This window comes from Salmo salar, chromosome 20 (genome assembly GCF_965601325.2).
Source record: "Salmo salar chromosome 20, fSalSal1, whole genome shotgun sequence".
Classification (NCBI taxonomy): Eukaryota; Metazoa; Chordata; class Actinopteri; order Salmoniformes; family Salmonidae; genus Salmo; species Salmo salar.
Window position 1 is genome coordinate 24187253 of NC_138310.1, and position 11225 is coordinate 24198477.

General features: G+C 45.5%; 1 protein-coding gene across 2 annotated transcripts in view; it reads left to right on the top strand.

Annotated features, from left to right (window-relative positions):
* bin3 (bridging integrator 3) overlaps nt 1–11225 on the top strand; it is a 40962-nt gene that overhangs the window by 27947 nt on the left and 1790 nt on the right. For both annotated transcript variants that reach the window (XM_014160141.3, XM_045703109.2), the window contains 2 exons: nt 4738–4879; nt 8182–8316. In XM_014160141.3, coding sequence (XP_014015616.2) covers nt 4738–4879; nt 8182–8316 — 277 coding nt within the window. The remainder of the gene's footprint in view (nt 1–4737; nt 4880–8181; nt 8317–11225) is intronic.

Consider the following 11225-nt stretch of genomic DNA (forward strand, 5'->3'; position numbering starts at 1 on the left):
GGAGGGTTTTATTTGTCCCTTCAATGGGCTGTGTGTGTACGTGCCGGCCGGTGTGTGTTCACATTTAGGCCACACTTAGTTGGGTCATTAACACTCACTGTATTAACACATCCAGGAAATAATGAGCTCAAAAAGGTCAGTCTTTCTCCTCACCCCTCTCCCTTTCTTTCTCTTCCTCTCCCTTTCTCTCTCTCCATCTCTCTCCCTCTCTTTATCTGTCTCCCTCAGTCTCTCCCTTTATCTGTCTCTCTCCGTCTCCATACCTCTAACTCTTTCTCTCGCCCCCGGTTTTTGTCTCTCCGTCCCTCTCTCTGTCTCTCTCTCTCTATCCATTCAGCGGGATCAGTGAATGACATCTGTCTGTTTATGTGGAGGGAGGGGAGTGTGTGGGCATGAGTCGTTGCTGTTATCTGGGCCTCCTAGCCGAACCCTTTCTGCTCTTTTGGGTAAGACTGAAGGCTCTGTTGTAAAGACATGTGCTCTGGTCCAAGCAGTGGCAGGGCAAACCAGCACTGCTCCTTTAAGCTAGCAAGGCTGGGAAATGGACTTCCCCGACACTCTGGTTAATTTAGACTGCTTTGGGAGTTACTCAAGGTGCTGTTGGATTTCTGTCGTAGTGAAATAGTAGCAATTAGATGTGTTTTAAGGGGGTGACTCAAAATGACGTAGCCTATAAACTAGCCTACGTTTTAATCACAGAAATGTTTTTTATTTGTAGGTTTTTACGTTCAGTCTAGACTCAAGCCATCAACCCCCCCCGCCTTATCTGTTTTTTTTTGTTGCTCTTGCCTTTTTATATCTGGTGGATCAGGTATCTAGCTTGCGTTAGTCCTCTCACTTTCCATCAACAGAGTCAAAGCATAAGGCATGTTGCGGCAGAGCAAACCTACCCTCTATAAAAACGGAGGTTCTGCTGGCACAAATTCAACATACTGTCTCTACCCTTTTTACACTTAGCCTAACCTACACAAGACACAACAAACGGCAAAAACATAAACGCAACATGCAACAATTTCAAAGATTTTACTGAGTTATAGTTCATATAAGGACATCAGTCAATTGAAATCAATTCATTAGGCCCTAGTCAATGGATTTCACATGACTGGGAATGCAGATATGCATCTGTTGGTCACAGATAGGTACAACAATAGGTAGGGGCGTGGATCAGAAAACCAGTCAATATCTGGTGTGACCACTATTTGCCACATGCAGCGCGACACATCTCTTTTGCATAGAGTTGATGTGGCTGTTGATTGTGGCCTGTGGAATGTTGTCCCACTCATCTTCAATGGCTGTGTAGTTGCTGGATATTGGCAAGAACTGGAATATGCTGTCATACACTTTAATACAGAGCATCCCAAACATGCTCAATGGGTGACATGTCTGGTGAGTGCAGGCCATGGAAGAGCTTGGACATGTTCAGCTTCCAGGAATTGTGTACAGATCCTTGCAACATAGTGAGCATTTGCCCACTGAAATTGGTTACATTGCCAAACTGCAGTCAAGACCCTGGTGAGGACGACGAGCATGCAGATGAGTTTCCCTGAGACGGTTTCTGGCAGTTTGTGCAGAAATTCTTCAGTTGTGCAAACCTACAGTTTCATCAGCAGTCCGGGTGACTGGTCTCAGACGATCCTGCAGGTGAATAAGCTGGATGTGGAGGTCCTGGGCTGGCGTGGTTATACATGGTCTGCGGTTGTGAGGCTGGTTGAACGTACTGCCAAATTCCCTAAAACAACGTTGGAGGCGGCTTATGGTAGAGAAATGAACATTCAATTCTCTGGCAACAACTCTGGTGGACATTCCTGGAGTCAGCATGCCAATTACACGCTCCCTCAAAACTTGAGACATCTGTGGCATTGTCTTTTATTGACCCCAGCACAAGGTGCGCCTGTGTAATGATCATGATGTTTAATCAGCTTCTTGATATGCCACACCTGTCAGGTGGATGTATTATCTTGGCAAAGGAGAAATGCTCACTAACAGGGATATAAACAAATTTGTGCACAACATTTTAGAGAAATAAGCTTTTTGTACGTATGGAAAATATTTTATTTCAGCTCATGAAACATGGGCCAACACTTTACATGTTGCTATTATATTTTTGTTCAGTATACTTTGTATTTTCATTACTCAATCACAAAATATGCATCATTTATGAGTAATCTTGGCTTTCACTGTTAGTCCCTCATTTCATAGTGAGATATGGGAGGTCAACATATTCTTAGATACCTTTTTGTTATTTTAGCAATGTCAAATTGACGGTGTTAAGTGGAGCGGTCAGTGAGCCTGCCAGACTAAGGTTCCTCCCAGGTCTCTGGTCTGCTCCAGCTGGGCTGGTTGGTCCAGACTGGGGCTTGGCTGACTGGCGGGTTGTGTCGGTCCAGCTATGGATCAGCTTTGTCATAAACAAGCTCTCTCGACCAGTTGCTATTTTCATCCACCTGCTATTTTCAGCCAGCCACCGCACCCTAAATGACCAGTCACACAGACGGTGGTAGTGCGCCCTTGGTCCAGCAGAGCCTGGGCTAGACAAGGCTGGAGTAAATATAGGCTGGTCTGGAGCTGACCGGTCAGTATGTGGACGTCAGTCCAAAGACATCTAGGGAAATATCCGACCAAGCCAGCGATCCAACCCAAACTATCATTACACAGCGTGTACAGTGACCTTCAAACACAGCCACTGTCACTCCACTACATGTCCGAGTTACAGTTGAGTCAGACAGCCTCCCACAGAGCTCCTCTTTAGACCGTCTGAGCACAACACAGACACATTGGAACCCTCTTGGAGCTCTACCTCTTGGTATAAAAGCATTTGGACAGTGAGGAGATCATTAGTGTGGAAGGATGGGATCAACTCCTTATATCGGCTCACACAGGTGTTCTCTCAGTCACATCATTAAGAGGAAGGACTGACTGTCGCCACTACCAGATACCGCCTACCTACAATGTGATCATGTGTGAGGGTGACTAAGTGACCTAAATGTTGTCATTACTGCTCTATTGCGTTTCTGTAGTCATCAGACATCATGGCACCTCATGACACCATGCAGAGGTGGTGTGAGGTGATGTGCTCTGGTGGAGGAGAATGCGGTCAGCCTTTGTGCCTTTTTTAGTGAGCCAGTGTTGTGTGTAATGTCATGGACCAATGGAATTGTTTCAGAGTGCACTCGTGCCTAGAGGGTGGTTGCATAATCCCCTGGCACTCGGAAGTATGTGAACACTACACTGGAGCAAGAGACAGATAGTAAACTACTAGAGGAAGGCATCCACTCTGCGCTGCCTGCCTGCCTGCCTGCCTGCCTGCCTGCCTGCCTGCCTGCCTGCCTGCCTGCCTGCCGTAAACTGAGCCAAAGTGATGTTTTATAAATGGAGGGAGAGCGTGGGCTGTGGGGCTGGGCTCTGTGACGTCGCCAAAATGATACAGGGCCGCTCCCTTCTCAACTTCCTGTGGGAAACAATCCACAGCTTGTCTGAGGCCCAGGTCACGTCACACTGCCCTCCTCCCACCGGCCCAACCCTTCACAGGGCTTACTCTACTCGACTCTGTGTTGAGGAAGACTGGATTTCACAACCTCTTGTCAGGTCCATTGTCAATTCCCTTCACCTGTTGCATAGTAAGTAGAGGGAAAGGAAGATATGCTCATTGTTTGAGGAAAAGTGAATCACTGACACACTTTACGCTAGTGAGAGTAGCAGACCAAGGAACTACGCTCTAGCTATCTGCAGCCTGTATGAAATCATCTCAGATGATTCATAGAAAAACAAAGGTTATCAGGTTATGAAACTTGCATTAGACCTGTGTAAATAAACATGCATGGTGAATATGACACCTGTCTTACTGTGCCTATATATAATCACACAAAATATATTAAAGTGCTCTCAAATGTGACACTTGGTTAGATTTTCTGACTAAACGGGTTGGCAACCATTTTTGTTTTGTAGTTTGGAAAATGTTAATCTCTTGCAAATTAAGTGGCGTAGCTGCTTTTCTGCACTGTATTTCACAATAAAAGCAGAACGCACAGAACCAATGTGTTGGAGCAAGTCCCAGGATGAGGCATGGATTCCTGTTGCTAAGTTACAGATGAGTGTTTCCTATTTTTAGTACCTAAGACAAGGATTCTCTCTGAAAGAATGTATTTTCATTTTGAATAACATAATTGAAACCGAATGAATTGTTTCATGCCATTTGCACTAGAGTAATTCAATATTAACAACCAAGGACAGTGTCTCCAGTCTACACTGAGAGGTCTCCTACTTGAGGGCGCTTTTCTGTGTTACATGCGTATCGATCCAGGTGACCTCACACAAGCATCTCTGAAAGATATTTGTAAACCCCAATTCAAAAAGTTCTCAATGGTTCAGAAAAGGCATAGATTTTTCTTTTTTTTCTTTTACAGTCTTTCGATCTTAAAGTGCAGTTTTCTATTCACATTTTTATTATTTCAAGACAACATCTAGGGTTCAGTTGGCATGATTGGTTTAGATGTATTGGTCTGAATTGAGAGCACATTGCATTAAGTAGGAAGAATCATTCACATTGTCTGTTTAATAGGCAGTTGTTCCTCTGACAGGGCTCTTGCCTGTCTATGTTCACAGAGCAGTATCGTTTCTCGTTAGGCCTATGTCCACGTATATCTCCGGTACAAAGCAGTGTCACTTTGTCTCCATGATGTGGTCCAGCAGGATCTCTGTCAGTCTCTGCACCTAGATCTCATTCTCTGTGTGTCTCAGGTACAGCAGTGTGTTCCCCAGCCTCAACATGGCCGTGAAACGAAGGGAGCAAGCGCTACAGGACTACAAGAGGTTACAGTCCAAGGTAGAGAAGTATGAAGAGAAGGAGAAGACGGGTCCCATCATGGTCAAACTACACCAGGTACACTATATATGCAACAGAACTGTGCTAAAAGCGGCTGCTGGCACGCGTGTTGTCCACTTGAAATCTGTCTGTTGAGCAACAGAAGTCGGGCTTTAAGCTCTTGCCTTGCATGGTGTCAGTGTTTTGAATACAATCAATAAGTGAACAAGGTACAGATGCTGACTGGATATGAACAAACTGTACATGTGCACTCTTTTCACCCACACAAGCGACCAGGCTGTCAAGTATTGCCTTTTGAAAAGGCAGTGCTGCACATAAACGGGCACATCATTTAGTATTGTAGACACACATTCGCTGAAACCTCTAGGGCAGCATTCAGATATCAATGCAGCGCTGCCTGGGCTCACACACCCTCACATGGGTGGCCACCCACACACATTGAGAAAAGCATTGTCAGTGGCACAAAGAGTCAAGAGGCCCCCTATGTCCCTGGCCTTTGAATCTCACAGCTCTTAGAGAAATGATCCTGACCAAACACTAACATGCCATTTAAAGACTCACAAAGGACAGACACACAGGGGAGTTACTTAATATAAATATTACTTCACACAGGTGATTCTGTTCTACATATGTTATATCCCCTCTCGAGCGCACACCATATCATTGCCTATTCATTGAGATATCATCTCTTAATGCCCACCAGACTACCCACTAATACATCACACACGTTCCTGATCAGCGGTGGCGTGGTCTGCACACAGCCAACTCTTCCCACATAACCCACTCCTCCTCACTTGTGATCGTGATTAGGCTTTTTCTTTTTTCTCTATTCTTCTCTGTGGGAAGACATTTTCATTTTCCTGTTGTTTTTCACTGTTGTTGACGGATGACATTTCTGAGAACGTAGCTGATATGTTATGGTTGAGCCCCAGTAGTGATTATGAGGTATGCATAGGTCACGAGTCATGACGGCAGTTAAATTCCACGTGACCATTTAGGCGTTAGGCCTACTCATCTTGTTGGCTGACAAAAAAGTAAATGTGGACAGTTCTTCCAATACCTTAAACATGCACCTCGGATAAGGACGTGCACAGTTGCGTCCCCGATGTGTCTGTCTTCACTTGTAGCCTGTGAGAGAGACTCAATCATGTGATGTGCATTGGCTAATAGGAATGTAGCTATCTGACAGAACCGTGGAGGTGAGAGGTGCTTTGGAGCACACAGCCAGGAGAAGGGAATTATAATTATTATTTTCAGCCCAAGGGCACAACGGTCACTGGCCGCAAAAGGCATGTCTTTTTTTTTTAGGGTGCATTATGGCCACGCAAAGGGGATGCCTCCGGGAAATTCAAGGCATTATCAAGTGCTTGTCAAATTGTGAATGAAAGACTGATGAAGTGTGTACAGCCTGTGCAAGAAACAAAGCAGAGCTCATGCAACTTTTTTTAAATCATCATTAGTCTCATCTTATAGCCTTAGAATGTACAAAAAAAATCACAACATATAGCCCAATGTTTGTATCGCAACTAAAGATGCATAAATAACTCTAAATGAATCATATAGGAGGACCTGTTTCTTTGTTAACCGCCCAACACAGAATAGCCGGATGTGTTCACTCCCTCAAATCATTGGGAGAAAATATCCTTTCTATTTTATTCAGCCATGTTCATTTGTATTCTTCATATTATAAAATAATGCCACGGAATTCTAAACAAATCTTGTCTGCTAAATGAATTAGTGTAGCCAACAGCCATATTGCATAACCAGATCAGGGCCTAACATAAGGACAACTCAAGAGTATGCTATTCTGTTCTTCTGAAATAAACTACATTTTCTTAATATTTCTTTAGACCGGTCTAAAACAAATAATGGATTTATTGTGATGGTGTAGGCTATATAACATGGATGAATTTATTAGACTTTTTAAAATGAAAAAAAAAGAAACGTCTTCTTACTGTCAACTGCGTTTTTATTTTCAGCAAACTTAACATATATAAATATTTGTATGAACAAGACTCAACAACTAAGACATCAACTGAAAAAGTTCCACAGACATGTGACAGAAATGGAATAATGTGTGCCTGAACAAAGGGGGGGGGGGTCAAAATCAAAAGTAACAGTCAGTATCTGGTGTGGCCACCAGCTGCATTAAGTACTGCAGTGCATCTCCTCCTTGTGGACTGCACCAGATTTGCCAGTTCTTGCTGTGAGATGTTACCCCACTCTTCCACCAAGGCATCTGCAAGTTCCTGAACATTTCTGGGGGGAATGGCCCTAGCCCTCACCCTCCGATCAAACAGGTCCCAGACGTGCTCAATGGGATTGAGATCCGGGCTCTTCGCTGGCCATGGCAGGACACTGACATTTCTGTTTTGCAGGAAACCACGCACAGAACGAGCAGTATGGCTGGTGGAATTGTCATGCTGGAGGGTCATGTCAGGATGAGTCTGCAGGAAGGGTACCACATGAGGGAGGAGGATGTCTTCCCTGTAACGCACAGTGTTGAGATTGCCTGCAATGACAACAAGCTCAGTCCGATGATGCTGTGACACACCGCCCCAGACCATGACGGACCCTCCATCTCCAAATCGGTCCTGCTCCAGAGTACAGGCCTCGGTGTAACGCACATTCTTTCGACGATAAACGAGAATCCGACCATCACCCCAGGTGAGACGAAACTGCGACTCGTCAGTGAAGAGCATTTATTTTGCCAGTCCTGTCTGGTCCAGCGACAGTGGGTTTGTGCCCATAGGTGACGTTGTTTCCGGTGATGTCTGGTGAGGACCTGCCTTACAACAGGCCTACAAGCCCTCAATCAAGCCTCTCTCAGCCTATTGCGGACAGTCTGAGCACTGATGGAGGGATTGTGCGTTCCTGGTGTAACTCGGGCAGTTGTTGCCATCCTGTACCTGTCCCGCAGGTGTGATGTTTGGATGTACCGATCCTGTGCAGGTGTTGTTACAAGTGGTCTGCCACTGCGAGGACGATAAGCTGTCCGTCCTGTCACCCTGTAGCGCTGTCTTAGGTGTCTCACAGTACGGACATTACAATTTATTGCCCTGGCCACATCTACAATCCTCATGCCTCCTTGCAGCATTCCTAAGGCAAGTTCATGCAGATGAGCAGGGACCCTGGGCATCTTTCTTTTGTTGTTTTTCAGAGTCAGTAGAAAGGCCTCTTTAGTGTCCTAAGTTTTCATAACTGTGACCTTATTTAGGCCATGTGTGCTAAATATGTTTGTCAATTACTGTGAGACCGGCAGTTATTTGCTTGACAATCACCGGCTGACATGACCGCCACAGCCCTAGGTATGTATGCTACTGTGTCAACCGGTCTTCTGTTTGCCCTGAACTGTCCAGGCCAGGGAGGAGCTGAGACCAGTCAGGGAGGACTTTGAATCTAAGAACAAGCAGCTGTTGGATGAGATGCCCAAGTTCTACCACAGCCGCATCGACTACTTTCAGCCCAGCTTTGAGGCACTCATCCGGGCACAGGTGAGCTATAGATGGTGAATGATTGGGTGCACACTCGTGACCGACCCAGTTTAACTCTGGTGAGCCATCTTTATAATGCATACATGCACAGTTATGAATTATAAGGCCTAGGTATAAGCATTCCGTTGACACACAACTCACAACTTGCCAATCCCAGTTCAAATAGTTTCCAATGGGTTTTATTTGAGTGGTTTTAATAGATTGTTTATTTGGGTGTAGTGTTGCCCCTAGCCGTCTGTTGACCAACATCAGAGCAAGAGAGAGTGGTAGTGTGGAAGAGAGTGTGTGTGATCCTCCCTGTCTCCCTCCACCCAGTCTTAATGTGATTAACCCCAGTGACGGCCCCACGCCTTCCTAATTAGCCCAGGAAGCCCAGGTCTGTCTGTCTGTCCGTCTTGCTTCAGCCTCTTTCTAACCTAGGAGCCCGGTCAGCCCGCGTTGCTATAACCAGCCCAGCAGCTGAGCCCAGAGCCCGCCACTGTCGCCCACGCTCCGCACCCTACCCCCACCCCCCGCCGTGTCATTTCCTCTTATGGTTAAAGACTGGCACACGCCTAATCAGATTGAGAAGTGGCCACGTCACTAGGCCAGGCTGGCGCCCCGCCCCCAAAAACACTGGCAGACAGACAGCTGCCTATTAGCCTCAGCAGACATGTCAATGATACTGCCAGCCAAGCCCAGAGGGGGTTCAAAGAATATGTGTGCCCTTTGATCAATCCAAAGTGATGTCTTCTGTGACAGAGTTCTGTACGTTCCTCTGGGTTCCTATGATAGCAGAGCAGGTGGGTAGGCTTGTATGTGATGACTGTTACTAGTAGACTAAGTGAATGGAGCCGTCCTGGGTGTAACAGCAGTGGAGCCTAATCTTCACTGCTCAGGAGATGGTGTCACTGGAAGTAGTCTGTCTGGACTTGGTAGCTGCCATTAGGTCTCTGGTAATCTTGTTAGCTGATCAGGATTATCTCCTTCATAGTAGCGCTGTAATGTAACAATGGACATCACTGTGTCATTATCTCTTCCTAGAATGATGATTATACAAGCATAATCATTCCCTATAAGATTTGGATTTAATAGAGACTGGTTGTGGATGAAAATGAATGGGTACAGATTTTGGGCCTTCCCACTGTTAGTTTCCCTGTTTCAGTGCTCTGTCCTCTATGGACACTGGAGCAAGCCTGTACTACTCAGTCATTTGCAAACAGACTGACTCACTGCTGAGGCAGGTTCAAACAGTAATGAGGGCCCTCTGATAGAGGCAGAGCACTGATGACTCAAACTTGCTCAGATAGCTCATCTCTAACCATAGCAGTGTGAATTAGGGGGGTTGTGTGGAGTTGGGTCAGAGGGACAGACTCCAGAGCTGGGCTGGCGTACACAGCCACTCCTCCAGTACAGCCGCTACTGGGTGGTCAGTCAGTCAGCACAGCAGCCCAGTGGACCTCGGGTCCGGGCCAGACCCCCTCAGCTGGCCCTGCAAGCGCAGTCTGGACTCCCCCTCTCTCTCCCTCTCCCCCGGACATGCTGCATGGCTCCCAGAGCACCCTCACAATGCCTCTCTTTGTTCTGAGGCTCGAACACCACTAGTTCCATGAAACTGCTGTGAATGGGAAGCAATGCTCTGCTCTGCTGTGATCGAATGTGCCGGTCCACCTGTACAGATGCTGGATAATTGAGCCATTGTCTGAGTGTGGATTCCCGGTGGTTGTTCTTGGTTACGGTGTTCTGTACTACTTGTACAAACTGAAAGAAATGATGTTATTTTGACACACGCTACTGTCATAATGATTGAGTTATTTTGCACCTGAGCCCATTGATAGACTAGATTGAACGAGATGGGATCATATTGCATGCCAAATTTCTATGACTTTTTATTTTTATTGAAATATTGTTAGTGAAATCATCAGAGTTGAGGTCTGATGAGCCGGCGTAGCTCTCTGTCTAAATCAATATTTAGTCAATCGGCTAGTGTGAGTACAAGGTTGTGTATTTGGACGTTTGTTCATAAATACGTCACAGAGGTCATACAAATAATAGTCTGAATTTGGCTTCTTTTCATATGTGGTCCATGTAGACTTACTGGGATAATTGTAGAGACTGGATGACACGCCGGACCGGACACAGTGATCGTGTGTGCATTATCACTGACATGTATTCCATAGCTTTTTCACCAAGCCACTTTTCAAATGAAAAATATCCACTTTGCCCCCCACATACACTGGTAACGTAATACTCATGGCCCACTGATGTGGTCTAGGTGGCAGAGTTTGCTATAAACACACAGAGGCCTTTCAAACTGGGTTCCTCTTCCGGTTAGCCAACTAAAGAGCTTCTGTTTAATATAACTTTTGCTGCCACTGGCACACACATCATGTGGATAAGACATTTGGAATGAATTAAATGTCCTTTGATCACAGTTCAGATGTAATTAGTTGAAAATGGCTACATATTGTCATTTCTCTAGCAGCATGCATCCTGTGACAAAGCTCTTTATAGTAGCATGTGGTTAACAGTCTTCTCCCTAGTCTACACAGGAAAGATCTTCATTTTTCTATCTGAAATGGCCTCCATTTATTTTCTGTTATGGCCTACAGCCCATCAACACCCATAATCGGCCAACAGCAGCTATTATTTTATTCCAGCCTCTATATAGAACTGAACAAACGTGCACATTTGCAAATAAATCAGAAATGCCCCCTTAAGTGCACTGTAGCATATGCATCGCTGCATGAATAAATATCAAAATGTGTGTGGGTTTCAAGGGGTTGTATTTCCCAGTACTTTCATTCTCGGCCCACTCTTATGGAGTATTGTAATGTGATTAAAGTCTATTAATCATCAAAGTATCTCTCCTGGGATTCTGACTCATGATCTGGGGGAAGAAGCAGGGGTGGGATGTGTCAGGAAAGCTT